General features: G+C 46.8%; 1 protein-coding gene across 2 annotated transcripts in view; it reads left to right on the top strand.

Annotated features, from left to right (window-relative positions):
- ZNF512B (zinc finger protein 512B) overlaps window positions 1–21274 on the top strand; it is a 54875-nt gene that overhangs the window by 3287 nt on the left and 30314 nt on the right. For both annotated transcript variants that reach the window (XM_029070260.2, XM_029070261.2), the window contains exon 2: window positions 7995–8120. In XM_029070260.2, coding sequence (XP_028926093.1) covers window positions 7997–8120 — 124 coding nt within the window. In that variant the 5' untranslated portion in view covers window positions 7995–7996. The remainder of the gene's footprint in view (window positions 1–7994; window positions 8121–21274) is intronic.

The raw sequence follows: 21274 nt of genomic DNA on the forward strand, positions 1-21274 counted from the left end.
TCCCAGGTTGGTCGGGGGAAAACCCCAAAGTCACCTGCCATCTTGGACTTTCCCTGCCTCCCCATTTCCCATCCCACAGCTCCAAGTTCCGTTGGACCAGTTAGAACCCAGGGCTCTGTGAATGTAGCATTATCCAGATCTTGCCCATAGAGAGCTCACCTACTGAAAAAGCGCTTATATGGATGCCTACCTGTCCCAGCTCACCCACTCACCAATCAGTACAAAGAAAAAGAGGACTGTTTGTGATTTGTTACTCTGTTTTATGGTTTTCCTTTGTTAGATGGCTGCAGTGTGCTAGTCTATAGGAGAGAGGGGAAAGACAGGGAAGAAGAGAGGTTTGAGAAGAGGAAATTTTCATGGGGAAAAGAATAAAGATGATGGCCTTGTGAAATTACAGTAAAGCATTTGATTTAAAACTTGAGAATTTTAGGTGTAAAAATCTGAGGGAATGGCAGTAGTGTCCCACCACCAACTTCGACTTACAGCATGTCTCGGTTTATTGGATTATTGATTTTTGGAGCCGTGGCGGTCATGGGAATGTGCTTGAGAGATGGGTCGGTGTTTGGATTTTGAGATGGAGTCCCACTGGGTTTGTTCCATTCAACTGTGTCCCTCCCCACCTCACAGAGTTTGGGGTGATAGTCACATGGCTTTCAACCTAAAAACCTACTAAGGAAAGACTGAGAGGAAATGCCTCACCAGGTATCTAGTGGAGACATAAAAAGGAGTTTCCCAAATGAGGATTGATGGACCCTAGATGATGTGACGGGGGGAGGTTGAGTGCAACCCTGCTTGGAGGCAGATGGTTGGAATAAATGACCTCTGGAGGAACCTGTCACCCTCTTACTGAGAACAGAGCAGGGTACTAAGTGCTTGGGCGACTACAATACAACAGAGTTAGGAGAGACATTTCCTGCCCACAGTGAGTTTATAGTGTATAATATTCTATTAAATAAACATGATGACTTTTAATAAAGAACCCTTGAATGCCATGGGTTTACTTGCGACCAGGGAGGGAAGATGGTTGAAGGAGCAGGCACAGGGAATCAATTAATCCATCATTTATTGAGTGCTCATTGTGTGTAGAGCACTGTAGTGAGCGCTTGGGAGAGCACATTATCACAGAATCGGTAAAGAGATTCCTTGTCCACTAGGACCTTAATCTAGAGGGAGAGAGAGACATTGAAACGAATTATGTATATGAGTGCTGAAGGGCTGAGGCTTAAAGGTTATAAATCCAAGTGCCTGGGTGACACAAGGGGAAATCAGGGGTTAGTGGGGGAAGGCCTCTTGGAGGAGATGTGATTCTATTAAGGCTTTGAAAGTGGGAAGAGTAATAATCTGTTGAATATGAAGGAGGAGGGAGTTCCAGGCGAGAGGCAGGATGTGGGTGAGGGGTCAGTGGTAAAATAGACAAGATCTAGGTGCAGTGAATAAGGTGGCGGCAGAAGTGTGCAGTGAATGTGCTGGGTTGTGTTAGGAAATCAGTGGGGTAAGATAGGAGCAGTAAGGTGGTTGAGTGCTTTAAAGCCAGTGGTAAGGAATTTCTATTTGATACAGAGGTGGATGGGCAACCAGTGGAAGAACTCACCGATGGGAATTAATTCCAAGTCACTCTTCCCTCATGTTTCAAATGACTGTTGACTTTCAATATTCCTGGATTCCTTTAGTCTCCCTGAGCCTGCCCCTGCCACACTCCCTCTAGTCTCTTGATGTTTGAGTTGGATGGCCACATCATTGGAGGTTTTGCTTCACCGTAACTGAAGTGTTCCCCTATGCAGACTGAGAAGTAACATGACCTAGTGGAAAGCGTATGGATCTGGGAGTCAAAGGACCTGCGTTCTAATCCCAAATCTGCCATTTGTTTGATGTGTGACCCTGGGCAAGTCAATTAACTTCTCTCTGCCTCAGTTACCCCATCTGTAAAATAGGGGTTAAGCCCATGAGCCCCATGTGGGACATGGATTGGATCCAACCTGATTACCTTGTATCTACCCCAGTGCTTAGAACAGTGCCTGGCAAATAGTAAATGCTAAAAAAATTACCTTTTTAAAAAAAAAAAAAAAGATGTTGGTTCAGCAATTTAATTCGACTCCTCCCACCACTTCCTAGTGAACTAGCTGTGGGGCCTTCTTCTTTAGCATTTTTTATGATATTTGTTAAGTGCTTACCCAGTGGCAGGCACTATAACAAAGCACTAGTGTAGATAGAAGCTAATCAGATTGGACACAGTCCATGTCTTACATGGGGGCACACAGAAATAATTCGTATTTTACAGCTGAGGTAACTGAGGCACAGAGAAGTTAAAGTGATTTGCCCAAGGTCACACAGCAGATAACTGGCAAAGCCAACATTAGAACCCAGGTCCTTCTGACTCCCAGGCCCATGCTCTATCCAATAGACCACATTTCTCTCCAGGTCACCACGACTCCTACTTCAGTGTGGCTTTGCAAAACCCACTCTTTTGGCCACTAGAAGGATGTTTGTCCCTGCCAGGGATTTGCTCCCGAATTCCTTGCCTCTGGGGCCCCTTTCCTCTCCTGCCTTCCCAGCACCTGCTCAGGAGAGGGAAACCTTGCATGAGTGGACAAACCTACTCACTTGAACAACACCAAGCCCCCAGAAACTAAACCTTACTCTTTCTAATAATAAGAAGAAGAGTAAGATTTACAAGGCACTTACTAAATGCCAAAGCATTATTCCTAGCCCTGGAAGAGATCCAGGATAATTCCGACTGCTGTGGCCCTGGGGCATGAAGAGATCGGAGGTGGACTGGGGGAGAGGATGGTGGTGGGGAGAGATCCGGCTGAACAGGATACTTAGCAGTTCAGCTAGTGCAATGGCACGCGTTTGCTTTTAGTTGCATTGTTCCTCGAGGACGGTGTTTCCTGAGGGGCACGGAGTGGGTGAAGTGAGGAGGAGCTCACCAATCTGACTGTCTCTCCCACTCCTCCCAGAAGGTAAAGTTCTCTTTCAGGAAGATCCCCAGGATTCTTCCAGGAGCCCATTAGTACAACTCTTTAACTGGGCAGTGAAGCTTCTCTTCCTGCTCCCCTGGGGCCGGTGCTGTTGTCTCTGCAGTCTGCTGGCCGCTCTCTGCCTAGGGATCTGGGCCCCAGACTCACTCATCCCTGCACAGCCCAGAGTGATGAAATAGGTATCGGGAGGCAGGGGCCGGCTGTGGCAGAGCTGCGCTGACACCATAAATGATGGATCAAGTCAGTAAAACGTGAAGGAAAGTGTTTCAGTTGATACTCAGAACATCTGAAACCCCAAAGTTTAACGTCACTCCCCCTCCCTGAGGCTTTAGCGCTCTCAGGCTGGATAATTGTCCTGACTGGGAGCTGTCGGAGAGAAGGCAGGAGACGGGAGGGGAGCAATGGGTTACTACTGTTTGCTGTTGGGTTATTTTTTCTCCTTTTATAGCCAAGGCCAGGCCTCCCAGAAGCAATGAACTCTGCGTGCCCTGGGTTCCGATTAAACACTCTGCTAAGAACTACTGAAGAGTAAAAATCCACCTCCCAGGTTTGATACACAGTATAGACTTGCTTGGTCGCATGTAGGTGTTACCTCCTTGAGGGACTGAGAAGAAGAGAGAAACTTAGAGAGAAGGGAAGGAGCAGGTGTGGGATGGTGAGAGAGACTAGGAGGAAAGAAGCTCTAGGTCCATGTTCTTAGATCTCTCCTACAGTTCAGGATCTTCGTGACGTTATTAGGGGTGGGATTGTTGCTAAGCCAGGCTGTGGGATCTCTTTTTAAGTGTGAGCCTCAGTCTGAAGAGGAGGGAAGAGAGAAAGTTGGGTCATTTTCTCTCGCATCAATAGGGGCTGTGTCTCAAGACTCCCCTTGTACAGTAATAGGTTTAGTATAATCATCGTCAGAGATGACCTTTTCCACTCTGTGGGTACTAGTACTTACTACCTACTCTACCGAGTGCTTAGTACAGTGCTCTGCACACATTAAGCACTCAATAAATATGACTGATTGAGTAGGGAAGCAGGCACTGAAAGGGAACACATTTTTTTTTTCTTGCAGGTCTTCCCCAGTTTTTCTCTCGCATAGAAAACTCTCTCAAAAATCATTGCATTTAATCCAGGGCCTTTTGGCCCCGTTGTCGAATTCCTTTAGGTCAGCTCCCGGACCACAGCTAACGTGGAGTTGTAGAAAATCTCCAGCAGACAAGCTTAGGGCTGTCCTTCCCATTCTCCAGCATGTCTCTGCCTCTGTCTCCACCAGTGTGACTTTAGCCTGAGCCCCTTGGGAGGGGAGGAGCAAAAGGAGAAGAGAGAAGAAGTTATTGACTGAGCGTGGTAGGGAATGTGTCTCCCAACTCTGTTGTCATCTCCCAAGTGCTTAGTTTAGTGCTCTGCACAAAATAAGCACTCAGTAATTGACAAAGGCACGATCGAAACCCAGAGGTTGGTCTTATTCAGATGCCTAATAAGTCAGTATTAAGCAGGCCCTGAGCTCAGATCGAGGTACTGTGGAGAGGGACAGAGGAGGACAAGACATGCTTGGTCTCTTCCTCCAAGAATGCCAGCCCAATAGGGGAGATGGGACAATTGGGGATTCGCTAGCCTACAGGAAGTCATGAAGTGCAGGTGCCAAAGAGTAGAACATAAGCTATGTAAGAATAAAATCATAGAACAATATATTAGAGCAAGGTAGAGCCACAATTTGGCTTGGGAGAGGCTCTATGCCTTTTTTCTTCTTCTTTATCGTATCTGTTAAGCACTTACTATGGGCCAAGCACTGTAGTAAGCACTAGGGTAGATACACAATAATCAGGATGAACAGTCTCTGTCTCATTTGGGGCTCACAGTCTAAGTAGGAGGGAGAACAGGTATTCTCCCATTTTACAGAGGAGGAAACTGAGGCACCGAGAAGTAAAGTGACTTGCCAAAGGTCACCCAACTGACAAGTAGCAGAGCCGGGATTAGAATCCAGATCCTCTGACTTCCAGGCCCATTCACTTTCCACTAGGCCACACTGCTTCTGGGGCCAGATCTGTTCAAGGTGAACCTGAATCTAGCTGGGTCAGGTTGCCTCTGCAGTGCCCTGTTTCAGGTGAGGGCCCGACACCCACTTCCACAGGACTTGGGAGGTTGTTTCGAGGGCTGGGGCAGCCCGTAAAATATGGTATTTATTAAGCCAATAGCAGATACTAAGCACTGTGCTACAAACAAGATAATCAGATCAGTTGCAGTCCCTGATTCACAGCCTATGAGGTAAGGGGAGCAGGCATCTTACCCCCATTGTACCAGTGAGGAAAGTGCAGTCCAGAGAAGAAAGTGACTTGCCTACGGTCACACAGCAGGCCAGTGACAGAGGTAGACTAGACCCCGGATTTCCTGACTCACATTGTCATGCCCTTTCCACTAGGCCACACTGCCTCCCATAAGGGAGCACCGAATTTCTGGCTTCACTAGGACAAAGAGCAGTGTGGGACCAGGACTGGCGGCTCAGACAGAAATTGAGGCAGGTCAAACCAGGCCAAGCCCTGTGTTTCCTGACCATGTGAGATTCTGCCTGGTGGGTCAAATCTGGGAAGGCTTCATGGACGGGGTGTATTTTTAATAGCTTCAAAAAAGAAGGATGTGATTTGGCAAAGAGGAAGTGAAAGGGCATTCCAGGCGAGGAGATTAACATGGGCCATGGCCTGGAAGTGGAAGTGTCGTGTGTGAGAGAGAAAGACTTAGAGGGTTATTTCATTGGAGTAGAGGGCATGAGGCGGCATATAGTGGGAAATGATAGGCGCTAGATAAGGATGGCAGGTGGTTAGGGAAAGACCTTGGTGCCTCCTAAGGGAACCATAATAATGAGGACTCCTTGTCCAGAGGTTTAATATTGTGGAAATTTAAAGAACTAAAAACATTAAAAGTGAATTTAAACTTAAGTTATGCATAAAAACTCCCCAGATGGGGAAACAACATGGCCTAGTGGATAGAGCATGGGCCTGAGAGTCAGAAAGACCTGAGTTCTAATCCCGGCTCTGCCACTTGTCTGTTGTGTGACTCTTGGGCAAGTCACTTAACTTCTCTGTGCCTCAGTTACCTCATCTGTAAAATGAGGGTTAAGACTGTGAGCCCCCTCTGGAATCTAGACTGTGTCCAACCTGATTAGCTTGTATCTGCCCCAACACGTAGTACTAGTGCCTGGCATATAGTAAGCATTTAACAAATATCATTAAAAATATGTGTAAATACAAACAGAATGTTAGGGCAAACACATTCAGGGTGGCATCAGTACAGTTACCAAACCCTTCAACCTGAGGGTGGGGCGAAAGGGGGTGAAGAGAGAGAGAGAGCGTGTGTGTGTGCATATGCACGCACGCATCCGCGTCCTTCGTGCTTGGAATACGATCAGACGCAGCTCAGCTGGTGCTGGCACACACGTGTTCCCCTGGGATTTTCTAATCTGGTCAGGTGGACGCTCCCCTACTCTCACCTCCACCCCTACCCCCACAGCCCTCACCTGTCAGCGGATGTAAACTCACTTGGGATGCCTGATCTATCGTCTGACCTTAATATGAAATGAAATAACATTTTCAACTAAATCAAAAAAGAGGATTTCAATTGCTCATAAATAGGAGGGGAGAGCATCATTGCAGAATTTCAGAATCTGGCAGGTCTGGTGGACCCTTCCTAGCAAGTCCAGGGCATTCCCTGCTGAGTTTTCATTTTATCTCCAGGCCACCCTGCCTAGAGGACAAGTGGCCTGGTGTTAAGAAGACTATGGTTGGGGAACCGTCCAATGGAGGCCAGCGTCACCAGGGGACAGGAACCGGGAGGAGATGGGGGGAAGAAGAGGGAAGGGCGGAATTGCCTCTGCTTGAACAGAGTCCTGCAAACTACCTAGTTCTCAGCCGCAGTCTTCAGAGTTGGAACTCCAACTCTCTGCCTGGTGAAGCTCATTTCTGGGATCACCTAGGGGACCAAAGTCCACGTCACCTAGCGACACGGATCTCTGAATTGGGTCTTAGCAGTAACCCTTTGCCCTCTGCTGCCCTGGAAGCGTGAGTGGGTCGAGATCATTGGAGAGTCCTCGAATACCAGGCCGATCCACTGGAGGAGGAGTTGTGGTAGAAATGGAAAAGTCTTTCTGATGGCCACTTTTTCACTTTCCATTATTTATGGGAAGATGTAACTTGAATGATTAAGGAGAAGATTGCCATTAATAACAAAAGCTAAAAAGAATTAGCTCTTTTTGTGAGGTTTCACTTTGAACTCAAATTGAGAAGTTGGAAATGGATATGTGCTCTTGCTGAAGCCAGTATTGGCTTTTCGTTGGTGGGAATTGAGCATTTGGATTCGATCCTGGATTGAGCCAAAGGGATATTTTCCCCTGAATGACATAGGAGGGATTCCTCCCTCTGAGGCGGTCATCCATCCACCTCAGTCAGTGACATTGTCCTTGCTTTACAGATGAAGCTCAGGATATCTGGTCCAGTTACCATCTGTAGGAGTTGGGGTGTAGGGAGGGTGGGGTGTGGAAAAGAGACCCAGCCCTCCCAAAATCCCAAACAAAGCCTGATTCCAGTTCCTCAAGGAAGAGACACTGTCTCCTAGAGAAAGGGCTCCCCTGATTCCCACAAGCAGCTGGCAGATCTGCCAGGAGTGACTGAACTTGGCAAAGTTGTGTAAGCATGGCCTGAGGGCTGAGGGAAAGAAAAGTCACTGACTGGGCTGAGGCCCTTGTCCAGGCAATGAAAGATAGTGCAGATGGGGGATGGGGATCAGGGAAATAGCTTTCTCTGCAGGGAAGGGGAGGGTGAGCATATGGCGTGGAGCACAGCTTGGAAACCCCTTCAGAAAGTTGACCGCTTACCTTAAATAGGAAGTACCCCCATCTTGTGACATACCTCCCAGCTGTGGGTGGGGCAAGGAGGCTCCACATAAGGTCTCTGATCCCAAGGATTCACTTTGGTCTCGCTCTTTAACTTCCATTGCACCCTATTCTCAGCCCCTCATCTGGGCTCCTCTACTTGTTTGTAGCAATGGCCGATCCATTCTGTGCTGGAGGGGGAAGAAGACTCGCGGGGTCCAGCAAAACTGGAGCAGGGAAAGACTCCAGCAGGACGGAGCGTCGGCTGCCTCCGGCCCAGGAGCTTCCAAACATCGGTAAGAATGTTTCCACTGGGCTGTTCCCCTCAATCCTCTTCATCGCTCAGACCAAAATTGTTTTCTTTGGGGATCCCAAACTTTCTTCTAACAGGGGCCCTAAGGATGTGTCTCTCTTAAAAAAAAATTCGATCCCTGGTATTTATTAAGCACTTACTATGTGCAAAGCACTGAACTAAGTGGTTGGAAGAGAACAATACAGTACAATTCTAATAATAGAATTAGCAGACACGTTCCCTGCCCGTAACAAGTTTACAGTCTAGAGGGGGAAGACATTTGACAGAATCATCTGGATTTTCCACCTGGACTAATTGCTAATTTCGGTCCAGAAGAACTGCAGATGATCGGTCACCGTGTGAACTTTGCCTGTTGTTGAAATTATGTCTGATTTTTGAGGCCTCATCAAGTGAATATATTAATAGAAGGTTCTGATTTCTGTTCATTCATACTATCACACCTTTTCTGTCTCCAGCATCATCCCTGAGTAGTTGTTTCTTTTAAAAAATTCTCCCTTCCTCTCAAAACACACGTTAAGCATTCAACTGCATGTTAAAATATATGAAATAAAATTATGGTGTTTTATCTCTTCCATAGTCCTGCCTTCCTTCCCTCCCCACCTCTCAAGACTTTGCGAAACAGGCTTATTTTTAAGCACATCGATCCCTGGAGACACAGACCAGCTCTCTGAGGGGCAGTCTGGCCGGGCCTGGCTCGGAAATGTCAGAACCCCTGTAATCTCAGCTCTGTTTCCTGGCTTTGCTTAACAGGAAGAGGGGGCAACCTGGCAGGAGGGCAGGTGGGTTGAAGGAGGAAACTCTGAAATCAGAGGAGATGGGGCAACGAAGTCCGTCCTGCCGACACTGTCGAGGAAAACACACTCCGAGTTTCCTCCGACTGCCCCGACTTCACCCTGAGTCGGGCTGGTTTGTGATCATCTCTGAGCTGGGGTCCCAGCTGCACTTAAAAAGGGAAGGACTGGTACAGAGATAACGTCAAGAGGAAACCACGTGCGCTTCAAAGCGCCCGCATCCCTACTTTGAAGCTGTATCTGCTCTGCAGTGAGCAAGAATATCGGGCTAGGCTGGGAAACGTCTGGGCAGAGCTGAGGGTCTGAAGAGCCAGCCCAAGGCCCCTGTCGTCATCCCCGGTGCCAGAACCTCCTGAGCCCTGGCTCTGACCCTGCTCCCGCTTCCCACCCTGCCGCTGGTGCTCTTCCAGAGCAATGATTGGAACCAAGGAGGTGATTTTTGGACCTGGAAGTGCTCATGGCTCCGGATGCTCTGTCTACTTCCGGGAAACAGGCCACCAGCTGCCTAGAGAGCCACCCTGTTTGCCCTCAGGGTTCCAGAAAGTTTGGGTTGGCTCTGGGTGAGGAATTCGGACTTTCTAATTGGAACTTTCTCGGGCTTTTGGACTTCTGAGCCTGGGGGCTCACCTCCTCCAGTTTACCTGAGGGCCATGATGATGCTGACCCTTCTTGGCCCAGCTCCACTTCCCTCCTATATACGAGCTGAACTTTCTGAGTATTTGGGGTGCCTTTCACTGTTAAACGTAGTGGTAACCTAGTGTCTGGTGTGTGAGTGGCTCCCTTTGGATAGTTTACAAGGGGTGGGGAAGATGTGGTCCCTGACCACCAGTTGCTTATGAGCCAGAGGAGTTGAAGGAAACACATCGACATCGAACTCCCCCCCGTAAGCATATACAGGCATATACCTAATACATATGTGTTCACAGTCCCATGGAAGGGTAATCTGGATTAATGGCGAGTTTTACCTCTCCTCTGTTCAGGCAAAAAGGCCTCAGAGGGCAGTCATTTTGGACTGGATTTTGAAAAACAGCTAGGTGATTGGGTAGAAGGACCAGAGGTTGATGGGAAGGTGGGCTCAGGTCTCAGAGCTGGCTTGTGGTGGTGGGAATAATATACCAACAGTAATTGTGATATTTGTTAAATGCTTACTATGTGCCCAGTACTTTAATAAGTGCTGGTAGATACAAGATAATCCAGGCAGATTTAGAGCCTGTCCCACTTGGAAGCGGAAGCAGGAGGGAAAACATATTTAATCCCCATTTTATAGTTGAGGAAACTGAGGCCCGGAGAAGTTAAGTGACTTGCCCAAGGTCACACAGCAGGCAAGTGGCAGAGCTAGGATTAGAACCCTGGTCCCCTGTCTCCCAGGCCTGTACTCTTTCCACCGGGCCGTGCTATTCCCAAGGCTCAGAGCCCTAAAGGTTGAAGGTGAAGGTGGGATGATGTGAATTACATGGAGTCTCTGCTGGAATTTGGTGGGGAGCTCTTGAGCAGAGGAGCCTTGCTGTGGGCCCAGTGCTTCCTAGGTCTCTCTGTTCAGTCAGTAACATGGCATTGAACGTGTTTCCTGATTTACCTGCACCCGTGAGAACAAAGCCTCATGGTCTTTGGCCAGAGTTAATGTTAAGCTGGAGAGCCGGTTCCCCTACATGTTTGTCCTATTTGCTTTTTTTTTTAAAATGGTATTCATTAAAATCACTGTGTGCTAGGCACTGTACTAAGTCCTGGAGTAGAGACAAGCTAATCAGGTTGGACACAGTCCATGTCCCACATGGGGCTCACAGTCTTAATCCCCATTTTACAGATAATGATACCGCGGCACAGAGAAGTTAAATGACTTGCCCAAGGTCACACAGCAGACACGTGGCAGAGCGAGGATTTGGACCCAGGTCCCTCACACTCAGGCCATACTCTTTTGCTTGAGAGAGAAAACTTTTTGCAAAGTGAGGAGGGAGAAACCTTGGTCCTGCCCCCGCTTAGGCCCCAGCAGGAGTGTGCTTGTCAATGTGGCCAACAGCTCTGACAGCTTGTGTTTGTGTTGAGTGGATAGTATGCTGCATATTTGCATTCTTTGTCAAGCTGGCTTGGTCCTAATGAGGAGATGAATAGTGTTCATCTGTAGTGTGTGTATGTGTGTGTGTGTGTAATTTACCTATCCTCCAAAATCCCAAAGCAGCCAAATAATTAGGAGCTTTTTATAAAGGGAGACCGTAGGATCAAGAATCTGCACAAAAGAATTGATTTTAGGATCGTGTTTTGCACAGGGTAGTGTACACTTTCTCATCCCTGCCCATTGTGCTCTAGTTGGGGGGGTAAAGGGACAGCACACTGTGGTATGCACCCAAAGGTTTGTTTTACCAGCCGAAGCCACTGATGGCTAAAGGGATGGCAGCATAGTGTCAATGAGGTAGTGTAGCCCCATGATCCAGAAGGTGGCTTTGGGGCCTTGGTAGCCACTGCGGTGTTTGTCTCCCAAGTTAGCTAACTGTTGGTCAGGATTCCTGCAGGATGTGTCCCCCTCAAGGGACATCATAGTCAGAAACCCTCATCACTCAGGGCAGAGCTTCAGGAGACAGTCTCCTGTTTACAGAGCCGAGACTAGAATCCAGGTCTCCCGATTCCCTGAACCGGGCCCTTTCCACTGGACCACCAGCAGGGCTAATAGCTCCAACATTTTCTAGCCCCTGATTCTACCTTAGTGGATTCATGATTTAGCCAAAAGTCAGTCTGAGTCCCTAAGATAAACCAGTTCATGGCACATAATAAGCACTTAACAAATACCATCATTATTATTATTTTACCATCCATTAAGCAAGGAAACGTGAAGTGAACATGGTGCCTGAGCAATCAGCTACTCCATCACACTGCACGTGTGTATGTGTGTGTGTATAGTCAATGTTGGCATCATGGCGTAATGGTTAGAGCACGGGCCTGGGAGTCAGGAGATCATGAGTTCTAATCCCAGCTCTGCCACTTGTCTGCTGTGTGACCTTGGGCAAGTCATTTTGCTTCTCTGGGTTCCTCAGTTCCCTCATCTGTAAAATGGGGATTGAGACTGTGAGCCCCACGTGGGACAGAGACTGTATCAAACCTAATGCTTAGTGCTTAGTAGAGTGCCTGGCACATAGTAAGTGCTTAAGAAATATCACCATCATCATCATCAGAAGGGGTGGACCACACTCTCTACTCCCATTTCCTTTCACCACCTCCTCTCCTCTTGACCTGGCCAGTTCTGAAGAGATGTGCCCCTGAGTGAGCTTTCCCATGGCCAGGTGACTCTCACAGGTGACATCCTCTGGGACACTGCTGGTGCCACAGTTGTCCCATGCCAGTCTTGGCATTGTAATCCAGCAGCTGGATGATGATTTAGGAGTGTCTGAGGCTGCTGTACCAGAATGAAATATGTTTCCCTTTCCAGTTTTAAATTTGACTCCATCTCCTTCATCCTTTTTATGGCATTTGTTAGTCACTTACTAAGTGCCAAGCACTGTATTAAGTGCTAGGGTAGATAGAATATATTCAGTTTGGACACAGTCTCTGTCCCACGTAAAGCTCACTGTCTTAATCCCCATTTTACAGATGAGGTAACAGGCCCAAAGAAATTAAGTGACTTGCCTAAGGTCAAACAGCAGACAAGTGGCAGAGCCAAGATTAGAACCCAGGTCCTCTGACTTTCAGGCCCGTGCTTTATCCATTAGGCCATGCTACTTCTCTCCCTGTCTGGGTTTGGGCTTCCGGTTGGGTCATTGGTGGAAAGTGTTTGTCCAGGATTGTAGCATCACCTCTCAGTAGCGTGCCAGTGCTCACAAGTTACTCCTTCACGCTGCAGCCTGCTCCATCCACATGAACCCCAAAATAGGGATGGTGGGGAGACAGGTGCCAGAAGCCACCCATTTTGAGTCCAGTCCATATTATTTAATGGCCCAGCCCATCCTCGTCCACTGACTGGGCAGCTTGTGGTCAGAGGCTCATCCAAGCCTACACCCGGCTCTACTTCCCCTTTGCTCTCTCCTCTTCTCTGCCTCAATCATGGAGTTCCCAGCACCTTCTCTACTCCAAGACTGGTCACTCTGACCCTTGAAAGGGATGTCCCACAACCAGAGATAGTAGAGAGTGGGAAGGAGCTAGGTGGAGCCTATAGGAGGTCAAGCTTTGGGCAAGGGAGAATTTTAAGGAAAACAGGAAAAATTCTACCTGCAGCATGTCCTTCATAAGGATGCCAATGCTCATGGTAATTGCCTACTAATACCATTCTAAATTGACTGACTACAATCCCAGGGAAAGCTGAAAAATATATGGTGCAGATGATAGATATTTAGGACTGGCCCTGGCCAGTTATACAAATGGGGTCAGATATGCTCTAAGATGAATGGGGGAGTCTCTATAGCAACCCCTGGGTCATTCGGGCAGAGGTAAGCAGGGTGCCATCCCTTATACCCGAGATACCCAGTGCAATTTATTACCAAACTCCATCACCATAGCTGCGATGTGAACCCATCCGGAGGTAGGGGAAGACAGCTGTAAGGACAGATGTTGAAAGATGAGGAGTTGGTTCATAAAACGCTTACACACAGCCATCCCTATTGTCCTAAATGAAGATGTAATGCAGGCCCCAGTTCCTGGATGGCTTTAGAGGAAATAAATTATCTGCTTTCCCCAGTGGGTTGGTCATCTTCGCTCCCGGGAGAAATGAAGTCTGATTTATTTCCTTTTAAACTTTCAGAGGCTCCTGAGCGGTAGGAGGTTGAGAGCATCCAAGGTGGTTGAAGAGGAGTGAATTCTCCATCTGAGGAGAAATCATGCTACTTGAAGCTGAGAACTGGGGGAGAACTTTGGGAAGATTAATTTATGCAGCAGAAACCCGGGTTCTCAGGGTCCTGATTCCTGACTTCAGTAGTGGGCACCAGGGCAGGGCTGAAACCTCAGCCAGTGAATCAGGAGTCGGCAAGCTCTTTAATACCCATTATTTGTGCTGGGTCCCACCTTTCATCCTGGAAGATCACAGCACCAACCGGATGTTCACTGGCCCTCTTAATGGCAGGTCAGGAGTACAAGTGCTAGAATTGCTGTTCCTATTTCACAGACAGGGAAACTGAGGCCCGGAAGCGGCAGAAACATGCCCAAAGCCACACAGGTGGCGCTGGATTTCCAGTTGTCTGACTGTATGCCAAACCCACTAGATAATACCTCCAGTAGAAAGATCAAAAAACCTGTTTTACCCCTGATGGTTTGGAAAGGGGTTGGGGAAACCTGCAGAATTGTTCAAGTCAGAAATTGTATCTGGGATGTCCTGAATCATCAGTGTTCCTGTCCAGAGATTTTCAGTCACCAACTTAAGAGGGGAAAAGATGCTTGACTCATAGATAGCCCCCCTACGCAGCAACAGTCGGCCTTTGAAGGTAATTCAAACAAATGGTTTTATTGAATGGAATCATCTTAGGGTACAGACTACTCTTCTAACAAGAGCCTGAGGCAAGTATGGAGGCAAGTATGGCAAACTACTGGCAAATTTACTCGCTTTAAAAAAATAAATCCCTGCTTGCCTTCACATGCTTCTTGCTTCAAAGACACCTCTGGCTGTCATCAGTGTCACCTCACACAGCAGGCTTCTAGTGCCTTTGTCCAAGCTCTCAGCTAATGTTTACTAATTAATCTTCAAGGAGCACTCCTGGAGGCCCAGGGAGTCAGGGGAGGAGCCAGCCCCCCTTCCTTCCCTTAAAGAAAGAGCTGAGGGGGTGGGGGGAGGGAGGACGGCTCTGATAATGAGCCTAGGGTGCTATTTTGAAAAGTGATTTTTTCAAAGTGGCAGAAGCCAATATCCAGAACATGCTTAGGTAGTACCAGCAAACTGCAATCCCAGAATCATCGCCGTCCACACTCACAAGGGCTAACGTGGCATCTGAGAAGTTATAATCCAGCCCACGCAGCAAGCGTCCAGTGATTTCTCTCAGAGGGTTAATGGGGCTGGGGCTGCTTCCAGATTTTGAGCCTCCCCAACAGCCGTAATAAAAATACAAAGTGGGCACGAAAACAGAAATCCTCCTCCTCATTAATAATAATAATGATAATAATGGCATTTGTTAAGCGCTTACTATGTGCCAAGCACTGTTCTAAGCACTGGGGTAATAATAATAATGTTGATATTTGCTAAGCGCTTACTATGTGCAGAGCACTGTTCTAAGCGCTGGAGTAGATACAGGGTAATCAGGTTATCCCATGTGAAGCTCACAGTTAATCCCCACTTGACAGATGAGGTCACCGAGGCACAGAGAAGTTAAGTGGCTTGCCCACAGTCACATAACTGACAAGTCGCAGAGCCGGGATTCGAACCCATGACCTCTGACTCCCAAGCCCGGGCTCTTTCCACTGAGCCACGCTGCTTCAGGTAGATACAAGGTAATCAGGTTGCCCCACAGGAGGCTTACAGTATTAATCCCCATTATACAGGTGAGGTGACTGAGCCATAGAGAAGTTAAGTGACTTGCCCAAAGTCACACAGCTGACAAGTGGCGGAGCTGGGATTAGAAGCCACGACCTCTGACTCCCAAACCCGTGCTCTTTCCACTCCTCTGCAGCTCCTTTAATTATTTATTGAGTCCCTACTGTGGACAGAGCACTGTATTAAACACTTGGAAGAGTACAAGTGTTAATAGGCACGATCCCTGTCCTCAAGGAGCTCACAATTCAGCTGGGGAGGCCGACATAAAAAGTACAGAAAGCACTAGCATTTAAAGCTATTACGTTAACTGCTGTGGGGGATGGGGAGGCCATACCTAAGTATTTAGGATGTGAGAACTCTAGGACGTAGGCGATAACGCTAGAGATAGGGTGGGGAGATGTGATTTTAGAAGGGCTTTGAAAATGGAGAGAACCGTGGTCTGCTGGATATGAAGGGGGAAGGAGTTCCAGCCAAGAGGGAAGGTGGGACCGAGAGTCATTAGCAGGTGAGGAAGAGCGAGGGACATTAAGTAGGCTGGCATTAGCAGCGTGGCTTAGTGGAAAGATCCCTGGCCTGGAAGTCAGAAGGAGCTGGGTTCTAATCCCAGCTCTGCCACTTGTCTGCTGTGTGACCTTGGACAAGTCTCTTAGCTTCTCTGGGCCTTAGTTACCTCTTCCATAAAATGGGGATTAAGAGTGTGAGCCCCATATGGGACAAGAACTGTGTCCAGCCTGATTAACTTGGACCTACCCCAGCACTTAGAACAGTGCTTGGCACATAGTAAGCGCTAAGCAAGTACCATAATTATTATTTCTAGAGGAGCAAAGCAGGCAGACTTGGTTGTAAGGGGAAAGGAGCAAGGAAAGGTGGATGGGAGAGCTGATCGAGTACCTTTTAAGCCAAGTACACTTGACACTTGCTCACAGTGCCTTAACAATAACCCAATCTTCCTACAGCTGTCTTCCCAATCCCATCTCCGTTATCCAAACCAGAGCCTGACTTTGAGCCTGGCCCTTCCTGTCTTTAGCTGGTAGCCAGTGAGGGCTTTAGTTTATTCTTGGCTGTTTTTGCTCTGTCTCTTTTCAAGTGCTAATTGTTCTATTACAAGCTGTTTTTGTGCCTCTTCAAATGGAGTGTTTTATGGCAAAGACTTTTTCCCTCTCCCTTTTTCTTTGCCTTTTCAATTCCTTGAATCGTCATGAGAACATGTGATGATTCCAGTTAAAGCATAGCTGCAGATCAGGGTAAAGACAGTTTCTGTTCTTTTACAGCACTTAAAAATTTTGAACAATACAGAGAGTCGGGAGAACTTGTGGCTCCATAAACCAAGGTTCTTCTTTCAGCATGATGTCTTATCGCCTATGTGCTTGACCCTTCACATCTCCCTAGGAGCTGGACCTAGCATATAATAATAGCAATAATAATGGCATTTGTTAAGTCTTACTATACGCCAAGCACTGTACTAAGCACTGACTAAGCTACTACATAATCGGGTCAGATACAGTTCATGTCCCACATGGGGTTCACTGTCTAAGTTGGAGGGAGGATAGGTATTCAATCCCCATTTTACAGATAAGAAAACTGAGGCACAGAGAAGTTAGGACTTGACCAAGGTCACACAGCTGGCAAGTGGCAGTCCCCCGACTCCCAGGCCTGTGTTCTTTCCACTAGGTCACACTGCTCCGTGGGAGGGATCTTTTCTGAGATCGTTCCTTAGATCTGAATCAATCAATCAGTGGTATTTATTGAGCCTTACTGTGTGCAGAATACTATATTAAGCTCTTAGGAGAGGACAATAGAGTAAGTAGGCAGGGTCTCTGACATCGTGGAGCTTATGATCTAGTGGGACCACCAAGAGGCTATCTGGGGTCTTTCTGCCAGAGAATTGCTAGGGAATTCAGCAATCAGGTGTCAAGGCAGATAATGCTGCAATAATAATAATAATAATAATGATGGCATTTGTTAAGCGCTTACTATGTGCAAAGCACGATACAAGATGATCAGGTTGTCCCACGTGGGGCTCACATTCTTCATTCCCATTTTACACCCAGAGAAGTTAAGTGACTTGCCCAAGGTCACACAGCTGGCAAGTGGCGGAGCAGGATTAGAATCCATGACCTCTGTCTCCCAAGCCCTTGCTCTTTCCACTGAGCCATGCTGCTTCTATCTGTGACCTAACTCCTAACTCTGCTCTTAGTGCTGCTCTGGGCTCTATTCATTTCTCAACAGCTTTTCTACCCTGCCCCCAACTCTCAAAATAATTCCCCAGTTCAAGGGATTCTCGTCAGCAAGGAGGAATTTAATACTCGTTAGCAAGGAGGAACTTAAAGCCGAGATTGAAACAAGAGTTCAGGATGGCCCAGTGGAAAAAGCATAGACCTGAGAGTCAGAAGGATGGGGTTCTAATCTCGACTCTGCCACGAGTCTAATGTGCTACCTGGGGCAAATCACTTAACTTCTCTGTACCTCGGTTACCTCATCTGTAAAATGGGGATTAAGACTGTGAGCCCCTTGTGGGACAAGGATTGGGTCCAACCTGATTAGCTTGTTTTTACCCCAGTGCTCATTACAGTGCCTGGCACATAGTAAGTGCTTAACAAATGTAAGCTTGTTATGGGCAGGGAATGTGTCCGTTTATACTCTCCCAAGCACTTATTATAGTGCTTTGCACACAGTAAGCGCTTAAAAAATATGACAGTGAATGAATGAATGAAAGAACGAATACCATTTTTTAAAAAAAGGCTACAGTTCCCTTGTTCCCAGTCATCAGGCACTTCCCAAAGGGCAGACATGCAGATGTGGTTGTCCCCTGCTCATTCTTTTACACACATCTGGAATTTAATTGCTGAATGGAGTATATTGTTTACAATGTGAAGTTGAGCTTGACTGTGTCCTCAGAAGATCTTGTTCTGTCCTCTTCTTGCATGCCCTCCATTTCAGTGGGACAACCCGGCACCTTCTAATCAAACAGTGATATTAATCGAGTGCTTACTGTGTGCAAAGCATTGTACTAAGTGTCTGGCACTTGCTAAGTGCTTTTAGGTGCCCTGTTCTTATCCATTCCCCTGACAGATCCCATCCAGCAGAGCTGTGTGATAGTGAGCAACAGCTCATGATCAATGTCATCAAAAGCATCTGTTGAGCACCTCTGGGTGCAGGTTATTGAACTAGGAGACCCCCGCCCCCCCCGCCCGATGCTGGTCCACTGATTGCACTCCAGCCCTTGGTTTGTAATCCTGTCTTGCCCTTTGATATTAAGTATAGCTACAGGTTGACTAAAAGGAAACTGCTTAGGAAGCCAGATGGGCCCTGAACCTGATTCAGGTTTCTCAGAAAATGGAACACTGTGCCATTCTGTAGGTTATCCACTTGGTATGAAGCTTGTTGCCATCTGGGTGTTATCTTCAGTATGTACTGGGCTTCTTGATTTCAGTTTCTACTTTGTCTACTCAAGAATAAAGGGACTATGTGATATAGAAGTAACTGAATCATTTGTCAGCACTTACCTTGCTCATGAGAATCTTTGCTTGGAGGTTTTCCCTGGAGATGGTGATACATAATCTTTGATTTCTTCAGTCTTACTGTCAGCTATTATGTCTTCACAGATTACTGAACTAAGCACTTGGAAGAGTACAGTGCAATAGAGTAGGTAGATGCCCACTAAGCGCTTACAGTCTAGAGAGGAAGAAAAACATTAATAGATCATTATTAATAAATATAGGTTGTGAATTACAAATAATTGTAATTATAAATAAGGTATAGTGATTATAAATAATTTATAATTGTTCTCTCCCAAGAATTTAGTACAGTGCTCTGTACACAGAAGACACTGAATAAATACTATTGATGCTTAAATAATAGAGCTCTTCCAATTTTGTTGAATTGGGGGTAACACATAGGTGGAGATATGCAGATGATTAGATTTAGAGCTCTTTCAGTCAATAAATCTGTATACTAAGAGATTATAGAGTGCAGAGCACTGTTCTAAGCACTTGGAAGAGTACAATGTAACGGAGTTGGCTGAGATGTTCGCTGCCCACAGCGAGCTCACATTGAAGAGGGGAAATAGACGTTAATAAAAATAAATAAATAAATCACAGATATGTACATAAGCGCTTTCAAAGATGTTCAGAACCTGTTGAGTTAGAAGGGTTTCCTAGTGGGTCAGAGACAAATCCCAACCCCAGCTCCCTTGTCATTCTCAAACATAGAATGTGTTGATCATCCCTGACCTTCTCCATAGAGACAGGAACAGACGATGCACACTCCTGACTCAACAGGACATTCCATTGTGGAGTAATCTCAGCATCTTGGCCATTTTCTCAGAGCAACCAGATTTGCTTAGTAACTGCCAGAGTCCAAGTCCGCTGACAGTATCAAGTGGTTTTTGTAAAGCCTGAGAAAAAACTGGTGAGGTCTTGATGCTGTTCCCTCGACTTGTCCCATACCTGTGCAGCAAAGATAACTGCTGAGCTGCTTTTTGGTTTGAAACCACATAGCAATTCTTAATGTGCCTTATAATACTAATTATGGTATCTATTAAGAACTTACTGTGTGGCGAGGACTGTATGAAACGCTGGAGTAGATGCAAGATAATCTTTTTTACGAGATGTTCTTCCCCATGACTCTATTTATTGCCATTGTTCTCGTCTGTCCGTCTCCCCCGATTAGACTGTAAGCCCGTCAAACGGCAGGGACTGTCTCTATCTGTTGCCGACTTGTTCATTCCAAGCGCTTAGTACAGTGCTCTGCACATAGTAAGCGCTCAATAAATACTATTGAATGAATGAAAGATAATCAATCGTATTTATTGAGCGCTTATTCTGTGCAGAGCTCTGTACTAAGCACGTGGGAGAATACAACAAACACATTCCCTGGCCACAACAAACTTACAGTCTAGAGGGGAAGGCAGACCTGGGGCTGGAGGTGGGGGGATGGTGACTAAAGGGAACATATCAGGGAGATGCAGAAGAGAGTGGGAGAAAGAAAATGAGGGCTTTTTTGGTATTTGTTAAGCGCTTACTATGTGCCAGACACTCTTCTAAGTGCGAGGGTAGATACAAACGCATCAGGTTGGACACCGTCCATGTTCCACATGGGAACCACAGTTTATGTAGGATTTAATTCACAGATGAGGTAACTGAAGCACAGAGAAGTTAAGCAACTTGTCCAGGGTCACACAGCAGACAAGTGGTGGAGCTGGGATTAGAACCCAAGTCCTGTGACTCTCAGGTTCATGCACTTTCCACTAGAACACACTGCTTCTCAGGCAGGATACTTCAGGCTAGATGGGGGAACACTTTAGTTACTGTGAAGCAAACCTCAGCTGATGCAGCAAATATGACAATAGCAGACAGGCTTTGACCCTTGGCATTTAGAAGTGAAATTAATTAATCAATCACTAGTATTTACTGAGCACATGCTTTGTACTTAGGGCTTCAGAAGGGTTCAGTAGAGTTAGTAGGCCTGGTCCCTAACTGCAAGGAGTTTACAGTCTAGTAGGGAGATGTACACTAAACTAAATTACAGAGAGGGGGAAGGAATAGAATATAAAGGTAATTCTCTAAATATTATGGCGGGGCTTATGTTGAAATGGCAGTAGTTGGAAAGAGGTTAGGTTAAAGAGAGAGTAATCAGGGAAGACTTGTTGGAGGAGATGGGCTTTCAGAAGGTCCTTGAAGGTGGAGAGAGCAGTGGACTGCCAGATGTGAAGGGGGAAGAAGGGAGAATGTGAGCAAGAAATTGGCAGTAAGAAAGATGACAGCAAGACAAAGTGAGTCAGTTGGCACTAGAGAAACGAAATGTCTAGGCTGGGTTGAAGTGGGAGAGGAGCAAGGAGGTTGGGGAAATCTGAGAGTGCTCTAAAGCTAATTATCAAGAGTTTCTTCTTAATGCAGAGAGGAATGG

Source organism: Ornithorhynchus anatinus, chromosome 8, assembly GCF_004115215.2.
Source record: "Ornithorhynchus anatinus isolate Pmale09 chromosome 8, mOrnAna1.pri.v4, whole genome shotgun sequence".
Classification (NCBI taxonomy): domain Eukaryota; kingdom Metazoa; phylum Chordata; class Mammalia; order Monotremata; family Ornithorhynchidae; genus Ornithorhynchus; species Ornithorhynchus anatinus.